At 36.9% G+C, this 20,441-nt stretch overlaps 2 protein-coding genes across 2 annotated transcripts in view; one reads left to right on the top strand and one right to left on the bottom strand.

Annotated features, from left to right (window-relative positions):
* Positions 1 to 180: 180 nt before the first annotated feature.
* LOC111023885 (chaperone binding / ATPase activator) lies at positions 181 to 4,868 on the top strand. The gene is made up of 6 exons (XM_022301383.2): positions 181 to 618; positions 1,772 to 1,825; positions 1,938 to 2,018; positions 3,193 to 3,262; positions 3,355 to 3,443; positions 4,521 to 4,868. The coding sequence occupies exons 1-6, from the start codon at positions 445 to 447 to the stop codon at positions 4,653 to 4,655; spliced, it is 603 nt and encodes a 200-aa protein (XP_022157075.1). The 5' UTR covers positions 181 to 444; the 3' UTR covers positions 4,656 to 4,868.
* A 6,427-nt stretch (positions 4,869 to 11,295) lies between these two features.
* LOC111023880 (uncharacterized) overlaps positions 11,296 to 20,441 on the bottom strand; it is a 50,937-nt gene continuing 41,791 nt past the window's right edge. The window contains exons 20-25 of the mRNA XM_022301378.2: positions 18,126 to 18,315; positions 14,021 to 14,120; positions 12,738 to 12,906; positions 12,390 to 12,472; positions 12,201 to 12,277; positions 11,296 to 11,827 (exon numbers count right to left, since the gene is read on the bottom strand). Coding sequence (XP_022157070.1) covers positions 11,656 to 11,827; positions 12,201 to 12,277; positions 12,390 to 12,472; positions 12,738 to 12,906; positions 14,021 to 14,120; positions 18,126 to 18,315 — 791 coding nt within the window. The 3' untranslated portion in view covers positions 11,296 to 11,655. The remainder of the gene's footprint in view (positions 11,828 to 12,200; positions 12,278 to 12,389; positions 12,473 to 12,737; positions 12,907 to 14,020; positions 14,121 to 18,125; positions 18,316 to 20,441) is intronic.

The raw sequence follows: 20,441 nt of genomic DNA, 5'->3' as shown, positions 1-20,441 counted from the left end.
AGTAAATATAACACATATTATCATCTTAAAGTCGATGGTTCGATCCCGCTTTGAATCGTTGAACTTTAGAAAAATGTAACATTTTCTTTCAGCCCCAAGACTGACAAATTCCTTAAATATGGGCCTTAAATAAAGGTCTAGGTCCGGCCCAAATGGTCTCTCATAGGTCCACCAGCGAGAGAGGGCGAAGAGGGGAAAGAAGAACGTTCGAGAAGAGTGAGGTTGAATCTCGTCGTCGCGTCGTAGCGCCATTTCTTCAAAAATCCTGCATCTCCCACGAAATTCAAAATCCACAGGAAGTTTCGTGCGAAGAGGCGTCGTCACATTACAGATCTCCTTCGTCTTCTCATTCAAACTTGGCGTGCGCTGCGCTTGTTCGAATCAATCAATCAATCAATCAGGTACAATCTCTGTTCTGTGATTATCGGAACAACAAGCTCGGCGATGGAGAATGGAGCAGTTTCGTCGGAGACCCAACAGGGGGCGTCCTACACCTATTGGGTCAGGGAAGCGCGGAAGGACGCCGCCCCACTTCCTGTCCCTCGCAAGCTCTCCGCTGAGGACATTGTCGCTTCTCAAGCGTCTCAGCCTCCTACCCTTGGCTCCGTCTGGAATCGGGTATTTTTGGTTTTTGAATTGCCACATTTTCTTGTTGTTATGGTCGCTCTTGATGAAGCATGTGTTATTGTGTTTTTTTGAACGATTAATTGTTCGCGTGGCTGGGGAAATATAATTTATACGAATTTAATAGTGTTTGGAATGATATTTGAAATTAGAAATTGAAGTTCGATTAAAATAAATGTTCAAGGCTTTGAATTTTAAATTCCGTAATTTGAAATACTGGGAATGATTTAAAATTCTTAATAATGCGAAGGATTTGAAATGGTCATATTTCCAAATAACTATAAATTTGTTATGTTGATCCTGGGGTTCTGGATTGTGCAATCTCTAACTTGAAAAGCATAAAGTCCAAGCTGAAGATTTTCACCCGTCTTCTCCAAATTCTTAATTTGTAAATTTGACCGGACAACTAAAATAGTGAATCCATTAAAGAAATAATCACTCGATCCCTTTTCTGCGCACATGGAAGAAATTTCTCTGCATCCGAGAAAACACTTCCCAAGCAAAATAAAATCCATTCTCTTCATCAAAGTAACCAAATATATCCTGAAGAAATTCTTCAACCCCCCAACTTTTTGACTCTGTCTGACTCTTTGCTTCTTATAAATAATCAACAGACTAAGGGATAATCCTTCTTTTTTTAGTCGGCCAAACTTGAAGAGGCTCATGGCCTAAAAAATGTTCATTTGTGACAATGCCTTACTATCCTCACCTCCTGAAGATTTTGAACTTCTGAGCTTGTTCTGGAACTTGAGATAACATGGACTCAGTGTTAATTTTTTTCTATTCATTTAGTTGGGTGATGTCGATATCATGAAGAAAGTGAGGAACAAAGTCTTAGTTTGTTTATGATTAATTAGCCTAACTTTGAGATATATCATATAGCACAACACAACAAATACTCAAAGTAAGTTAAACGTACCTCTTTCCATAGAAATGGGAGACCACAGTGTGCATCAAGGATTTTGGATATCCATTGCTTGTAATGTATTAAATGTGCAAATCTGGAGGCGGACAACTTAGATTTTCATGCATGGAATGCTACTTAAATGATTGCCTTTTGAGATGATATTTGTTGCTTTTCTTGACCAAATTGGGTTTCCATGGGTCTGATGAATTTCTTTTGTTATGGTTTCTCCTATTCATGTAGGCTGGAACATGGGAGGAGAAGAACTTGAATAAATGGGCGAGTGGTAGAATGAAGGTTTGTGACCTCAACAGGCAGCAATATAATTGTACCTTTTTTCTGCCATGCCTGTCAGTTTATCTGTTGCTGCATTTTGAACAGGATCTCTAATTTTCTCTCTTTATTTTAGGAGTTGCTAATGTCAGTGGCTTCCTTGGAGTTCTCCAGCGGTAAAGCAGAGATAGCGGATGTATCAAAATGTGTTGGAGATGTAAGTTTTCAGTAGTCTTTCTATCATAATAGGTCCATACGTATGCTTGTTCTACATATTCATCCTTTTTTTTTTTTTTTTTTTGTGAGATTTGCAGTTTCACTGCATCAAATAAACCTGTACCAGCTTATAGTGGTATAATTCTTGAAATAAAACTGGTGCATGTCCATTCTTAATTATTTCTTGGTTTCAGGTTAATAGGCATTTCAGCTTGTATTTCTTTAAATGTAATGTGGTAAATGGTTGCCTTTCAAAAAAAAAAAAAAAAAGTAATGTGGAAAATGGAGGATTGGTTTCTATTTCTATAGTATTCTGTTTGAGTTCAAAATTTTGTGCACTTGCAGAATAGCATAACTAAGAAATAGGAATACTCTTTGAACTTGTAATTTGGCCAACTTTACTATTTTTTCATTCTTGTTTTTCGTTTTCTTTCAGGAATTGAGTTAATTCCACTACAATAATTCTTGCTATTCATATCTGTGTGGTGTTTTGCTTTTTTATATTCCTTTTCCTTTTCCTAATTTGATATAGAATCATTAATTTAGAATTAATGAGGCGGAGCTAAGGCCTAAGAAGCATGAATACTTCAGCTTGAGTAACGTGTCTGTGATGGACACTCTGACACCCCAACAATCATTAGACACGTATTAGACAATTGTTAGCTCAATAGTTATGTGCCACACACTAATTGTACAAAGTGAATATGGATCCGACACTTGTTAAGTACGTATCGGACACTTGTTAAGTATATGAGATAGATATGAATAGTAATATAAGACAAAATAATAAATTTTGAGAGTAAAATACATCCAACTCATTTTTTAAGCATAAAACTGCATGAACTTGATTTTGAATTTTCTTCTTACATACTTTAAAAATTTTATATTTTAATAAACATGGTCTTGTTGTGTCTGTATCCTAGATTTTTATAAAATGACATGGCATTGTGTACATGGTGTCACATCCATATCTCGTGTCGTGTCCTTACCCGTGCTTCCTAGAGATTTGTTACTTAAATATTACTAGTAGTTGCAATTTGCTTAGGATATTTAATTTTTAATGATAATTGGGTGCATCTAAATGAGGTTCCCTATTTTCTGGTGGTTGGATTCCCCATTTTTTTCTGCTATTAATCAATGACAGACTCTCCTGTAATCTACATTCGCATGTGCAGGCTTTTTTAGTGACTGTACGTAACAAGAAACGTGTTGGTTATACATATGAACTTACATTGAAAGTTAAAGGTAGTAGTTTACTTAATTACATTTATTTAATATCATTCTCCTTTTCCAAGTCTATGTATTCACTGAATTATCACAATTTATACATGTTTCAGGTGAGTGGACTATTAGAGAGGAGAAGAAGACGGTGAAGGGGGATATAGATGTCCCAGAATTTTCATTTGGTGAGCTAGATGACTTGCAGGTATAGCACTTTGTTTCTATTATTGGAATTTTGGGTCTGCAAATTTCTTGAATGGTATAGGGTAATAATCATGAACAGACCCATTGATTTTCCAAACGCTAGGCACCTTGGATCGTGGACCAATGTAAACAATATATTTCTTGCTTTTCCATGGTTTTGCTCACATAGTAAATTAGTCTTAGTATAACAACGTGTTAGATCCAGAGACTCAATTTGGAGAACAAAATATATTGTTCGAAAGTTTTGTTCAACACCACTAACACTTTCTTTTATTTTCCTACATGTGTTCTTCAATTATTAACTCACCCTTCATGATGTGTCATAACAACGCTTTGTTGATAAGGGTGAACCTAGGGAGTTGTGAGCCAATGTGGGGCTCAAGGAGGCTGATACCTTAGTTATGGATTTGGTTTCTATGCCTTTTGAGCATTGTCTTTGAAGAGAACTTCTTTTGACCCAATCTGACTGAAAGGGCTTATGTTTAACTGAGGGCTGAGCAAAACTTGAGCTATGCCAATAGCCCTGTTGGATATCTAAAACAATGCTCTTGTTTATGGATTTCCTGTTCTTCCAGCTAATCCAATGAATTGGTAGTTGAATTGACCAGAAATAATATAAAGCTATAACTGGATTCTATTCCATGAGAAAGGCGAAGAAGTTCTTTTGTTTTTGGTTTTTATGACACCTTCCCATGCACCCACCCCCTTATGTGGAGCAAATCCCACAATTAAGATAGTAGAGCTAGAGGTTAGCAGCAGCGTCTCATTCAACTTCCTGCTGATCATTAGAAGTTTGCCCAATTAGGCTCAACCTCATAGAAAAGTTGAGCCTACTGAAGAAAAGCTTTTGTGAAACATGTTGCTGAGAATTTGATCTATTTAATCGATGACTCGATGCGAGTTCCATCCTAAATCCAATGGTAACATAAGGGGCCATATGGTGTTGTTTAAATTTAAAGTTTTCGGCTTGTCAGCTTGACCATTTTGAGATCATTTTTGCAATAATATATATTTGGATAGAACAGATTCGTACAGGTAACTAGTAGTGATAATTTACGGATGACTTATCATCTGACAGATGGAAGTGAGATTGAGCGAAGAGAAGGATCTTCTGGCTGAGGATAAGTTGCGGGTTTGCCAAGATTTGAAACGGTTTTTGCAGCCTGTTCGCGAACAGTTGCTTCAATTCGAACAGGAACTCAAAGAAAGATAAAAGGTGCTTTCCTCTCAATATGTACTAATTATAATTGTACTTTCAAACTGTTGATTGGCAAGAATGTCTTATTGGATTCCTTTAGGCTTTCACGGATCATAATTTATGAACAGAACAGCATTTTTAAGCTGGCAGCCCTTGAGATGCTGAAATTGTAATACATCTAAATAACTGATTTGTTGTGGGAAGTTAAACTCTTGAATGTTTCAGGTAGTTTGAGGGCCTGCTATTATTTTTTATTAGGTCCCTTGGAAACAAGTCTGCTATATGTCGTGTTAGTGGGATGATATTTTTAATTCATTTGGATGGATATTCTCTCGTCAATAGGGACAATTTTAGTAAGAACTTATCTAAATAACATTATCGAAGCGAAGAACATACCTAATGTTATGATTATGAACAGATTGTTCCATATTTCTCTGCGTGACGTTCATGTTTGTTTCATGGGTAATTCTTTTAGACCTGCAGGAGTATGATAAAGACCCACTAAGATGTGAATAGATTTATATTTATCAAGGGTAATGATTTTTTTTTGTTACTCTTTTAGGTTTATGGAATTTTGGTTTTGTTGATTTTGATTCCTGTATTTTTAAAATATTTATTTTAATTTCTAGATTTTAGTTCTTGACACCTCGTTCACTAAATTTAAATTTCTTGAAACGCACTCATAAATTTATATTAAAGAGTTTTCTATTGTGTATAAAATTTGTTAAATTTTTGTAAAAAGAAACCAAAATGAATGTTTTAGGAGTATAGAAATTAAAATGAATAGAAGTTAAAAGTAATAAGTATTAAAATAGATATTTTGGAAATACAATGAAAATAGTATTTGTTTATTTATTTATTTATTATCATTACTATCATTTTTTTAAGTTTTGTCAAGTATGGTTTTTCTTTCCTGTTGAAATTCGTTAACCTAAGCTTCAAATTTAAAGAAAAAAAACTCTATCCAATTTAATATATAGTTTAAGCAAAAACAGGATTGTAGAAGTCACAACAAATCTATTTCGCAAGCTCTACCCTTATTCTTGAGAAAACGAAACTAGAGAGAAGGTTTTGGAAAGTGTTGGAAAACATTTTAGGAAGCAAGGTGACTAGGTGTACCCCTATAGTACATTACAAGACAAACTTAGTTTGGCGGCGTGAACATGTAAAGCGGCAAGGAGTCAATCACCACAAAAACACGTACAAGAAAAGGTAAATAACGTACACAACTAAATACAAAGTAAGAGGAAAGACAATATTATGAGCATGAGGCCATGGACGAGCATTACAATGACATTTTTCCCCACTTAAATGGTTGACATCCATGTCAACTGATACTCCTCAAACTCTACGATATGTGCTGCAGCTGACTTTAGGTCTTCAGCACGCTCCCAATTGATCTCTTCATCTAGGAGCTCTCTCCACTTGACTAAAAACTCTTGCAAGTCTCTCCTTGGTCGTTCGGCTTGACGTGTTCTTTTAGATAAGATCTCAACTTTTTTATCGATCCTGTTTGTCAATGTGACTACAGGTCGAGTAACTTTGTTTCGTGTCGCGTTGTCGGTGCCAGGATGATAAGACTCAGGTTGCTGATGTGTGAATCATTGGGTGTATATTCATCCATGAAAACAGTTGTACCCTGTAGGATGTCTTACTCACTTTTTGGATAATGTCAACCGGTTTTTCGTAGTCATACACAAGGTGTTGGTTTTTGTTCCCTCGGAAGCAGAGTTGTTCAGGTCGCAACTTAATGAGCACTTCGTCCCTATTTAGAACTCTAGCGATCTACTCTTCTTATTCGCCTACTTCTTCATGTGTTTGGATGCCTTCTCAAGGTATCCTCAGGCCACTTCCGTAGATTCACGTCATTCTTTAGTGAAGTTATAAGCTCGATGGCTCTTCCTTGCGTAAGGGTGGTCAGTCACGTGTAGCAACACAGACTATCACCTACACACTATCTTGAGGGAGGTTTTTCCCTGTTGTGGTGCACTTTTGGCTATTGAAGCAAAATTGTGCTACATCAAGCATCTGGATCCAATTCTTTTGTTTTGCATCGATAAAGTGGCGGAGATACTCTCCCAACATGCTATTGAAGCTCTCTGTCTGACCTAGTTTGATATCTTGGAGACATGTTCAAATTGGAGCCAAGTAAACAGAAGAGCTTGATCCAAAAGGTCCCTGTGATTCTTCCATCACAACTTGATCATTATGTTTCTGAAGAACAACTGGGTGGTCATTTCTATGGAACACATCTTCAGAGTTTGGACAAAGGCCGCATACTTAGAGAATCTGTCAATGGTCACAAGAATCGCTTCTAATTCTACATGTTCCTCCATGAGGGCAATTGAGCTTAGTGAGCTTTATCCACGTTCAAGGTTAATTGGTTTGTTTAACCTTGCTCTACAGGGTCTCAACCATCAGCTTCAGCTCATGTACAACAAGCCCATTTATGCAATCATTCACAACATCAATTTCATCAACTTTGGTGCAGCCAATATCGAAGGTTGTGAAGAACTTCCCTCAAGAATAGCAATCGTTCCTCAATCTCAATGAGTCTGTCAACAAGTCTTACCCAACTGTTTGGTTGCTGACATGGTCACTATTTTCCAACACGAGGAGTCAACTAGGCTTTGATATCAATTGTCACCATCGCACTTTGATGAAACTCTTATACAGCACTTACGGCAACCCACAAGCAAGCTAGCCAATTTGAAACAAAACTACCAGTAGCATGAGTCTATCTTGCAGCCTTCACTCTCGTTCTCGTGAAGACGGTTTTAGAGACAATGTTACGGAATTCGTTGGAAAACATTTTTAAAAACGTGTTGTAAACTTCAAAGCAATAGAGAAAAAACAACGATTAAGTAAACATACAACTCGAGATTGGAAGGTGATTAGTTATATAAGGCAAATCTAATATAGCATGTGTGAACATACAAAGTGGCAGAAGTCAATCGATACCAAAAATACAAGAAAAAGTAAATAACGTGCAAAACTAAATATATGACATAAAATAGGAGGAAAAATAGTAATAATGGCATGCGATCATAGACAACAAGCCTTGGACATTCATGCCTCAAACCACTACCCAAAGAATAGGGCCGGCTACTGGTGCTTTTTTATTGTCTGCCATGGTGCAAAAGTTAGGAATGTTAGCTACCAACGAGAATTGACTACTCCAAGCAGTTTTATTTTTTTGTCTTATACAAAAGATGTTTGGCATCATAGATTGGGTCATCCATCACCTAGAATATTAAATAAGATCCTGACCGATTGTAATATTTTGATGAAAAGTAATGACTAAGTTAAACTTTTGTGAGGCAGGTAAATATGGCAAGTCTTATCAATTATCCTTCTCTCTATCTGATTCCAGAGCAAGTAAACCTTTTGAACTAGTTCATATTGACCTATGGGGTCCTGCACCAATTAAGTCTACAAATGGAGATTTATAATATCTAGGTTTACTTGATGACCATAGTCGATTTACTTGGATGATTTATCCCTTGAAACACAAAGGAGATGCCACCTACTTTTTCCAGCAGTTTCAAGTTCAAATGGAGAACTTGATTTATCCTAATGAGTATAATACTAGAATTAAAATCATTAGGATGGATGAAGAAAGGGAATTTAAACCACTGATACAGTTTGCAAAAGGAAAAGGAATACATATTCAGCCCATTTGTCCACATACATCAGCATAGAATGGAAGAATAGAACGAAAACATCGACATTTAGTTGAAACTGACCTCACTTTACTAGCCCAAGTAAGGATGTCATTAAAATTTTGGTGGGAAGCTTTTCATATGGTAGTGTTTCTCATAAACCTAATGCCCTCTCCAACTACCGATAACATCAGCACAATTCAGATTCTTCAAGGCCTATCGCCCAACTACAATATATTAAGAGCTTTTGGGTTAGCATGCTATCCTTGCTTACGACCCTATCAACAGCATAAGTTTGACTTTCACACTGAACAGTGTGTTTTTATAGGCTATAGTGATCATCATAAGGGTTATAAATGTTTGAGTCCTACTGGTCGAACCTACATCTCTCGTCACGTGTGTTTTAATGAGACAAATTTCCCCTTTCAGCAGCTTTTTTCTTCGGATGATTCTACCACATCCTCTACCGACTACTATAAACTGTCATGGCTGCCAATTCCTATTGTTTCAGGGCATCTCGATGTAGCTTCTCATACTAGACAACATCTTAATACTTCTCCCAGATCATTGAATGATGACAGAAATCTTCCAGATCCTTTTTCACTTGTTGTCTCCCATGTTGTCACTGATATAGTTGCCTCCACCCCCTTCCCGACCCATCTCCCTGAACTCACAACACACCAACTACCTATTTTTCTCCACCAATTGTCTCCACCCCAACTGTCACCAATAATCACCCCATGATTACAAGGGCTAAACAATTCTTTGGCTGCATTTCTCAACTTCACAAACAACCTGACTTCTCCCTTATTGAACCTGCTGCCTACAAAGATGTTGTCACCCACGAAGTGTGGATTAAGGCTATAGATGAAGAATTCACAGCTCTCCTTCGAAATAATACTTGGCAGTTGGTTCCTCCCTCCTCTCATCAACATCTTGTTGGCACCAAGTGGGTTTATAAAATTAAACGTGATGCTGATGGAAATATTCAATGGTATAAAGCACGACTAGTTGCTAAGGGTTATCTTCAAACTCCTAGCATTGATTATGGTGAGACATTTAGCCCTGTGATCAAGTCTTCTTCTATTCGGATTGTTCTTACACTTGATGTTAAGAGACAATGGCCTATCAAGCAGTTAGATGCGAGCAATGTCTTCCTTCATGGCAATCTCCAAGAAACAGTGTTTATGACACAACCTGAGGGTTTCGTTGATTCATCCAAGCCTCATCACGTGTGCAAATTATCTAAGGCTATTTATGGCCTTAAACAAGCTCCCCGTGCCTGGTATGATCGTCTTCGCACCACTCTTATCCAATGGAAATTTGTCCAATCTCAGTCTGATATGTTTTTATTCATATTTCATCAAGGTAGTCTTATGATCCTTATACTCATTTACGTGGATGGTATCATTATTACTGGTTCTAGTCTTCCATTGATCAATCAAATTATCCACCGCTTACAATCTATCTTTGCTCTCAAAGACCTTGGCTCCTTGCATTATTTTCTTGGTATTCAAGTTCAAAGAAGTACCACTAGCTTATTGCTCTTTCAATCCAAGTACATCCTTGAACTTCTTGCACGGTTGAATATGCATCATCTTAAGCCAGCACCCTCTCCTATGGTTGCAGGTAAACAACTCTCTTTTCTCATGGCCAGCCTATGCATGACCCGACCTTATATCACAACACTTTGGGCTCGCTACAGTATTTGCTTCACACACGCTCCGATATTGCTTTTGCTGTAAATAAATTGAGCCAATTCTGCCAAGCCCTTACCGACTTACATTGGCAAGCTCTTAAGAGAGTGTTACGTTACCTTAAGGGTATTCTTACAATGGGTCTCTCCATACAAGCCACTCCATGGTTCACTCTCACGGGTTTTTGGATGCTGATTGGACTGGTTGCCCCGATGATCGACGTTCTGTTGGTGGTTACTGTGTGTTTTTCGGCTCCACTCTTATTTCATGGTCTTCCAAAAAGCAGGTTGTTCTTGCTCGTTCTAGCACTGAATTAGAGTACGGTGCGTTGTCCCATGTTGCTTGTGAATTGCTATGGATTCAGTCACTTCTCCAAGAATCAAGAGTTCCTTTAGCTGCTGTTCCTATTACTTGGTATGATAATCTCAGTGCCACTGCTTTGGCTTCGAATCCCGTCTTCCATGCGCACACTAAACACATTGAAATTGATGTTCATTTCATTCGTGATCAAGTTCTTCATCACCAATTACACATTCGACATGTCTCGACACATGACCAGCTGGCTGACTGCTTGACCAAGTCTCTGTCACATCACCGATTTCAGTTTCTTCGTGACAAACTTGGCCTTGCTTTTGCTGCACCGGTTTCAATTTCTTCGTGACAAACTTGGTCTTGCCTTCGCTGCTATGCCTTATTTGAGGGGGGATGTTACGACACAGTGATTTGCCACATACTGTTTGTATTTATTGCTTTCTCTGATTACTAGCGTGATTGGTGTGATTGGTCCTATAGTACTTCTTTACCCATTCATTTGATCACTGTGACCTAACCTCCTTAATTTATGGGTTGTTTAACTTCTCTAGCTTGTAAACTTCTTTTAGTCTTGCTTTTAAAGGACTAACATGGCTCAATAGAAAGTTAAGAAAATCTTCTGCTAGCACTCTTCTTTATCTTTGAAACTAAACTATTTCTTTCATTTTTATTTTACTTCATTTTCTTGAAAAATAATATTCAACAAGATATGGGTATTAATTAATAAATAACTTTATGAAATTAGATTCCTTACCAACGCATATTCCTTCTCCAAAAAGTAAGAAGGACTAATTGTTAACCTAAGCATGTGGTTAAAACATATATCCTCGAGTAAAAAGTCGAACCACCACATTACATGTTAAGTGAAAAAAAAAATGACAACCATTTTTTGATATAAACATTTAAAGAAAAATATTATCAACTGCTCAAGTTGCTCTTCTCAATTCCCAACAATATAAAGCTTAGATCACATAAAGGAAAAAATTATTCCAAATGCCATCTTCTATAAGGGACTGAAGAAATAAACTTTTATCACAATTTGGATGTGCTGTGAATAGCAAAATTTCAGATAGGGCTCAAATTCAGTCCATGATTTCCCAACATAAATGGCTGAAGCAAATATTGTACAACCTCAGTCTATGTTATATGATGCCCTCTTCTTAAGCTTGCTAAACCCAGAGTCTATACCTATTTTTCTCATCCTGACTTACCCACATGTAATAAAATATTTTTGACTTTCGATGTGGATACTAGCAGGAAAAAACTCTGAACCTCTACTTTTCTGCAACATCTCGAAAAAGCTTCCCTCTGATGAATAATACACATCGACTACGTACGTTGTTCTCAATTAATTTTAGGCTTCGGTCGCCTTGGTCTTAAAAGAACGTACAGAAGGCCGAGAACGACCAGGAAGGCAGGAATGGTTGTCCCATCAAACACGACATGTACTTCTCTCTCTCGTGAGCAGTGAATGGGATGAAGCAGAGCTAATGTAGTGTTTACTTGATCAGCAAACCTACGAAACATAAAGAAGAGAAAATTAAATCCATGTTAGATTTCAAATTCTCCCTGTGCATAATGACCGGAAAAGGGTCAGCAAGATATTTGCTATTTATCTTTCGTTCATCGGCGAGTTGCATAGAAAGAGTCTGTGTATGTGCTCTCTCATACTTATAAGATGGGTTTCTCTTTTCTGCTCATACTTAAAAATAAAATGGAGACAAAAGCTAAGCAAATATCACCGGAACTTTTTCGTGTTAACCCGCAATTTATTCTCATAATACATAGGTGGATCATGCAAAAAACTGTACATAATTAGTGCTAATCTATTCAACCATAAAGAGACGAAATTTTGCATAAAACGAAAGCAATGATTTGAAGAAGCCTACCCTTTGGATGCCTCATCAAGGACATGCAACAATCTTATTGCATCGATGTAACGCATCTCTCCAATTAAATTTGAGATCTGACAATAGAGAAATACACACATCCAATCATGAACTCACATGTTATTAAGAAACCAAGAAAATAATTAGAATTTGAAACCACATCAATTTTGGGGAGAAGGTTAAACTTACCCTTCTCCACAGGCTAACAACATACTGATGCTTTTTTACAAGCTCACGCTGCTGCGAGTGGAAGGGCTTGAAGGACTTTTCAGCTAATTTTTGTAAAGGCTTTCACACTCAGAAATTTTGATTGATATAATAACAGGGCATGTTAAAAATAATATTGATGCAAATTTTAACCAAAGAATTGAGCAAGAAAAAGAACTTAAAAAAGTGGCCTATTCTCAATTCTCACACTATCTTTAGATATATCAGATTCTGACATTCCACAAGTGTTGTACTTAAAACTTAGAGTCACGAGGGGCCGAGGGCATTTTAACATTTTTATTGGCAAACTGTGTTTCTAGGCAAGGATACTAGTACGCTCCATGAGTAAACGATGAATAGCTGAATTGACTAGCTGTATTGATTCTTCAAGGGCTGTGATGATATAACTCCGAGCAATAGTATCAGACTGAAACTGTGAAACATGCCATCCTCGGGAAGTAATGGAAAACGGGTTGCAGCCCACTGACCATATCCAATCCTGTAATATTAAAGGATGATCGCATTTGATGTGATATACACCAAGTTAGTCACGCACGAAAACAAAATGTTGGCAGCAAGATGCTGTCATTACAGACAACTCTGAAATTCTTAAAGGAACCACGCAGAGTACAAATGACTTTGGAAGTCATGAATCCTTTAAGAAAAATATAAGAACACATGAAAGTGAACATCAAAAAGAAACTATATCAATGTATTACCTACAATAGAACTGATACGAAATGCTCTAAGAATACTCAATCTATACCCGCTTCCTGTTTACCTTCATTGGTGGGAAGGAGAACAGCAAGGAGCTCACTGGGGGGGACAGAGACAGACAACTAGAAAGCCAAACAATGACTTCACTGAAGTAATTGCTTCTGAGATCCAACATTTTTTTTTTCCTTTTCACCTTATAAAACGGATCCAGTTATTCAATGTTTCAAACTGGACAATAAAACTTTCTCAGTCTGGTTACTTTTCATTTACCTTCTTGGACAAATGTTTGAAAGGAAAATATTTGTTTATTAATCCCAAAATGAATTGTACATTCAGGGAATCCTGCCTTTGTATTTATAGGCTAAGTAATTGGATATTGGGAGTAGTTCATAGTAACTACCCACTGTAATACTATTAATACTCATATAAACCTTCTAACAAGCCTGAACTAATCCGACCCAACTAAAATTAGACAAAACAATACATAAAACAAATAACAGAATTATAAAAATTTTATAATGAATCCAAACCCGTAACAAGCCTACATCACTTCTTTTCGGACATGACTTTCAATCGGTCTGAGGGTTCTAAAGATGGTTTGGGGGTGGAAGGTTTCTACTTGCTTCTAGAAGGGCAACAAACTGCAGATCATAGTGAGAGGGGGAGAGAGATTAGATTACTATGATGATGTTTGAAAGTCATATTTGCAAAAAAATAATTCAGCTTGACTAAGACTAAAACATACAACATTAGAAAGGGGACTTCGAAGAAATAAAAAACATTGACTATAGCAGTAAAATGGATAAAACTCAATTAGTGCTTTCACATACCCAAAATTATAGAATTCAATTACAAAAATATAAGTTGCTTCAACCCTTGTATTTCCATTATGTTACCTCAACTGCAGTATCATGGGATGGACTGTAAGCAAGATGGAGAGGGAGCAGACCGAAAAGATGTTCTGAAGTAGCAGACAGAGCAGCTTTGACAGGCTTCCTGCAAATTGAGAGGTATAAGAAGAAACAAACAATTAATTTTCTAAGATAATTCCTGATGATACAACTTTTAAGGTTAATAGCTCAAATAAGTGGTAAACCACTTATTCCGTAAATGAAGCAGTTCGTACTAATTTTATACAAAAAAATAGATTAATAGAAAAAACTCTGAAGCAAGCAGCGTCATGAGATAATAGTATTGTTTTTAATGAGAAAGATAACTTTCCTTGAGAACAAATGAAAGAATACAAGGAGCAATACAAAAAGGAAAGCCCCAGCCAACAACAGGAGCCTACAAGAACCAAGGTGAAAAATAAATAAATAAAAGAAAAAAGAGAAAAAGTTGAATTAAAAAAAGAGGCTCCAGTTCAAAAGAATGAGAGATAAAAGGAAAATTTTTCAAGTCCTTGGTGACGAAGACGCAAAGGGAATACGTCATACAGGGTCCAATTAACCTCATGGATGAAGATTCACCCAGTGATTCATGTGAGCAATTTGAAATCCTATCACCTGGACACCATTGATCCCGCACGTAACGAAGTGATTCGACCAGCGGTAACCTTGAACAACAAGATAGAAAAAGAAGTTGAAGAAATCCTAGCTGAAAAAACTCGTCGAGTCGGACGACCAAGAAGGGACGTATAGGAATTCTTAGTCAAATGGACAGGGCTTTCAGATGAAGAAATAAGTTGGGAGCACGCAGAAGATTTGAAATTAGCATCAACTCAAATCGCAAAGTTCGAGCAACGTCGGTTGACAGGGACGTCAACCATTTAAGTGGGGGAGGATGTCATGGTCATGCTCGTCCAGAGCATGTCGCCCATGACCACATCCCCATAACACCCTCTTCCCTCCTACTTTTATGCCATGCATTTACTTTTGCATGTTATTTACTTTTCATTGTACTTTTGGTGGCGAGTGACTCCTCGCCACTTTGCATGTTCACGCCTGCCAAAGGCAAAATGCTTTATAATGTACTATAGGGGGATACACCAAGTCTCCTCCCTACATCGAGTTGTATTCTTGTCTTGCCGCTAATCTATTCTCTTGCATTCAAGCATACAACAAGCTTTCCAAAATGTCTTCAAACGTTTTCCAAACCTTTTTTCTCTAACCCTGTCTTCCAAAACCGTTTTCTCGAGAATGGGAGTGGAGGTTGCGATATATAGCCGTGGTGCCACCGGCTATCCGATTCTCGTTAGCTGACTTGCTTGTGGGCAGGAGCAAGTGTCGCACAATCGCTTTAGGAGTCCTTTGAAAAGTGCGATCGTGACACGCAGCACCAAATTCTCCATTTTTATTGATGGCCATATGAAAGGTAGAATTGTTGCTTCTAGAGGTTTGAGACAAGGAGACCCCTTTCTCCTTTTCTCTTCCTCTTAGTTATCGATGTTTTTAGTAGTTTATTGGACGACATACATCTTTAAGGATCCTTTGAAGGATTTTTGGTGGGAAAGAGGTCCCTTCACGTTTCTCATCTTCAATTTGCTGGTGACACCCTGATTTTTTGCCAGGTCGACGACGTTACGTTTTCAAATTTGATTAGATCCATCACCGCTTTTGAGTAGCTATCGGGCCTAGCAATTAATTGGGATAAATCAGCTTTGTGTGGAGTGAACATCCTGCTTTCAAGAATTCAGCAAGCAACCCCTTACTTTAAAATGCAAGGTTGAATCATTTCCTATTATTTATTTAGGTTTGCCCTTAAGAGGCAACCCTAAGAATGCTGATTTTTGGTGCCCGATCCTTGAAAGAATTTCTAGAAAGCTAGATAGATGGAGGCGTTTCCATCTTCCTAGAGCGGCAGATTAACTTTGTGCAACTCGGTCTTGGCCAATAATATTCCATTGTATTATTTATCATTGTTTCAAATGTCATCCGGTATTTGTAAAAAAATTGAGAAGGCTATGAGGGACTTCTTTTGAGAAGGTAGCTCGTAAGAGACCTTGAAGCATTTGGTCAATTAGAAGATTGCTTCCAAGCCTTTGGAAGATGGTGGATTAAGCATTGGAGAGCTATCCCACAGAAACTCCGCATTAACTGCAAAATGGGGGTGGCAGTTTGGTAAGGAACATTCTTCTCTTTGGAGGCTGGTAGTGAAAAGTTTGTATGGTTCTGACCCTTTCGATTGGTTCACGGATGCAAAGTCTAATGGCTGTGGAGTAAAATTTTAAGCATTGGAAGAATGCAAATTCTTCAGTATTCTACAAGATTGGGACCGGCACTGGAGTGTTTTTTGGCATCACATATGGGCTGGTATTGGTCCCTTAAAGGATATTTTTCCCAGAATTTTTTCACTATCTCCTCTTCCCCACGGTGCAGTCTCTAGTTTTTGGGATCAAACTACATGTTCGTGGAATGTTAATACAAGGTCTTTGAAATTATTACTCTGCTACAGCCTACAATACAAGAAGGTCTTTGAAAGATGAGGAATTGATGGAGTTTTCACTTTTCAGCATAACAATTTTAAGCTTGGTTTCCATTTCCCCTGATGCCGATAGACGATTTTGGACACTTGAATGTTACCACTACTTAGCTAAAGCCATGTGGCAGTTACTCGGATTTATAGTTGAAAACCATCCAAAATAGGTCTCGACATTCTCGTTTACCACCTTTGTATGGCATCCAATTAAGAATGGCATGCAAAGCGATGTTTCAACTGTGTTTATTGCCATTTGAACTTGGAAACGAATCTGATGAAATTTGAAAATATTATAACAATCTGACATTATGATTTGAGGATTGCCTTGAAGTCTAACTACATCACTACCTAACTTTTTTTCTGAAAACCAAGCTTTCATCAGGATTGTCTTGAAGCTAAAAACCAAACTATACGGAACAAAAATTATGCATCATTCTCCCTCTCAGTTTTCATTGAGAAAAATGAAAGAATGCAACAAAGCATGCAAAAAAATAGCCGAATCCAAATAGAAGAAAGCTAACTATACATAAAAAAGAAAAAATAAAAAAACTCCGATCCAAGATGATGAGACGTACCAAACAATTACAAAAGTCCTTAGAGATCATTGCCCAAAAAGAAACATTAAACCTAACCAGAGACTAAATATCTTCCAGGATCTCCAAATCCCTCTAAAAATCATATTCGCTCTCTATCCAAAGGCTCTATAAAACAACAAATTCTACCAAACTGCAAGACTGCAACAGGTATTTTACTCTTAAGTATTGAAACATTGTACAAAGAGCTGATTGATAAACCAAAAACGAAAGTGTGATGGTAAAGCACTTGTAAAGAAGCAGCTGGCCGCCAAAAAAACTGATGATAGTTGTTAGCACTTTGTGACAAGTTTTTTTTTTCTTTTAACAAGAAACAAAACCTTCCATTGATGTAATGAAAAGAAACAAAAAAAATGTTCAAGGATGCAGGAAGAGAGAAGAAGAAATATAAAATATATATAAAAGAAAAGAAAAAAAAAGCAACAAACCATAAGGGTAAATGACTCCCAATTACAACAAATATCATTGAAAGAATAATAATCAAAAAGTGAGGATAAGGAGCTCCACTAAGACAATTTAATTTTCGCCAAGTCAAACCACCCCTTGCAACAGATTTTTTTTTTAAATAAATAACTTTTCTAAATGAAAAGGAAAATTACTCATGATAAAAGCCCCCAATGGAGCGATAGAAAAAAGTACAATAAAAGGACAAGCTCAACGAGGAGCAATACAATCCAGATTGAATAAGAATGAAAATTAAGAAAACCAAAAACCAGCCAACAAGAGATTCATGACCTCCTGTTTTTTTAAAAAAGAAAAAAGAAAATAAAATAGAGAGATTCTTGAAAAGGGGAGAAAATAGGAAAATAAGGGATTAAAAGTAGACATGCACTTGGTGCGCACCAACCCAAGACAAGTCATTCATTCAAATGAGCCCAGCACCTAGGATTATGGGAGTACTTTAACGAGCGAACTGTGAAAGTTGTACAATTCTATTCAAAGTCCAAATACCATAGGTCACAATTTGAAAACCAAAGATGCTCAAACTAACCTCATATCCCATAAAAGTGATTTTCCATTGCACTGCAAATGGCTTTCCCAAGATGAAATCTCTGACTGTACTACAATAACCATGTCGGAGAGTGCCTTTGCCTGATAATGTTTGTCAACTAATAAAGGTTCCGCATGAATGAACCAAAATATCGGAACTTCCAGTGTAGACATAAGAGGGGCATTCGTCCCTGCAACATCCATAATCAGCAAATCAATACTGGAAAAAAAAAAGTATGGATAATTGTAGCATTACAATAGCTCGCCAAAAAAAAGAAAAAAACTTTAACTAGTAACTACACAATCAAAAAAATTGATCATCACTCAAAGGAGTTCGATCTTCAAAAAATATATTTCTAGAAGTACCAGATATTAAAAAATACATGCATCATATTCACTTATTACAGTATTAAGGGGTTTTGCTGGCATAAATTTGATATTAAAGTCCCTCCTATTTACAATTGTTGGTCATTAAGGTACCTTGTCAGAGATGCACAAATATCATATGCGATCCTCATCATAAAAGCATTGGATGAGGTGAGAATTCAAAATTAGTGTGGGTGATCCCCAAGGTTGACTTGGAGAAAGCCTATATTCACCAATAATTAATTAGAGTTCTTAGATTCAGTCTTTTCATGGAGGGTAGATTTACAATCCTTTCACATAAAGGGTATTAATGGAAAACCCAAGGGTAATTTCAACAATCAAGAAACGTGTACAAGGGACCCTCATCTATTTGGTTGTTTATCCTAGTAACTGAACACTTTGAATAGCCTGATTTCTAGATGGGGCAGAATATTAACTTCTCTAAGAGTTTCCCCTGTGATATGAGTGGATAAGGGTCGTTGGAATGCTCTCCTCTCTCCTCCCGTAGGATCCTTAGTTAAAAATTCTTCTTCTTCTACATTTTCATATTAGAGTTGTTTTCAAGATCAAGTTGATAGGTTCTTTTTCCTTGCGTCATCTACTGCATATAGCCTGAAAATGAATGTTATTTTGTTGAAGATATGGATATTAATGCTTTGCTGCGTTTTTGTTAATCTCATTTATTGTGGTTTGAAAATCACTTTGTTGATCTGATGCAAATCCCAACTCAAGCGTACTTCTTAAAGCAAGAAAGATATGGTTATGGAACATGTAGAATGCAAAAGATGAGAATTAATTAAGATTATATGTTGAATGTGTTGTTTGGCCACTTTCTAGAGGAAGAAAGAGCATTGTGATCTATGTAGCCTGCACGATACAACAGTGGATGGCTAGCTTTTTGGTGTATGCCGGAGATTTGTTAGGAAAAGGAAATCTTGTTCAAAAGAACCCATCTGATGAAATCAAAGGCTTATGCCGAATATATAGGCAAGACTAATCTTAAGAATCAATGTTTTTTTAGAGAAAAAGCTGGGGAAATTATGCCAAATCCAAGAAAAAAGTTACTAGATTTTTTTTTTCCTCAACAAGATACGAACTCCTCATTGATTAATGAAAAGGAATAAAATTGTACAAAGATATAAACTCTCAAAGGAAGGGAAAAAAACAAAAAGAAAAAGAGAATGAAAAAAGTGGTACAACCCAAATGAGCAAAAGAGTAAAATGATAAAGATCAAAATAGCTTCTAAAAGAAAAGGTTACTTACAAGGTTAAAAAGAGACCTATAATAAATCGGAATATTGGAAATAACTGATTGGCATAAGTTGGCGATAGGAATCTGACATGATATATATACTCTAATTGGGGGGCTTTCCTTTTCCCTCCTTAGATATGCATAGGATGTCACTCTATATTTCTTTTTCTTTTTGGAATTTCAGCTTGTATCTTTTTACTTTTTTGCTATTTTGTTCTCTTCACTCCCTTGGAGTTTGTATCTTTGAGCATTTTCTGTTCCTTTTCATTTATCAATGAAAATTTCGTTACTTGTTAAAAAGAGAGAGATAGAAAGAGAAAGAGAGACACTCAAGATTGTATCATAGGAACGCAATGTTGGAGGAAAAGGTTACCCACCTCACAACCTTCCCTATGTCATATTCGGTTTTATCCCTAGGCCATAATCCTAGGGCTCCTTTTTGGGATCCAGTTGTTCAGGTTCAAAATAAATTTTCCTCTTTGAGAAAAGCTTTCTTCTCTAAAAGGGGAAGACTTACATCAATTCAGTCAGTATCAAACAAAAGCCCTTTTATTGTCTTTGTCAGTTCAATTAAAGCTCAATCGGAAAATATCATGGGAGACTTTCTAAGGAATGAGCTGAGGAGTGTTTTAGGTCTCATTTAGTTAATTGAAATGTCATGTTGAAACCTGCCGAGGGCGATGGTCTTGGATAGGAAAT

Source organism: Momordica charantia (genome assembly GCF_013281855.1).
Source record: "Momordica charantia cultivar OHB3-1 chromosome 6 unlocalized genomic scaffold, Mcharantia_2.0 BLBB01000006.1, whole genome shotgun sequence".
Lineage (NCBI taxonomy): Eukaryota > Viridiplantae > Streptophyta > Magnoliopsida > Cucurbitales > Cucurbitaceae > Momordica > Momordica charantia.
The sequence above is the reverse complement of the archived record's forward strand: the minus strand, read 5'-3'. Positions and strand labels throughout refer to the sequence as shown.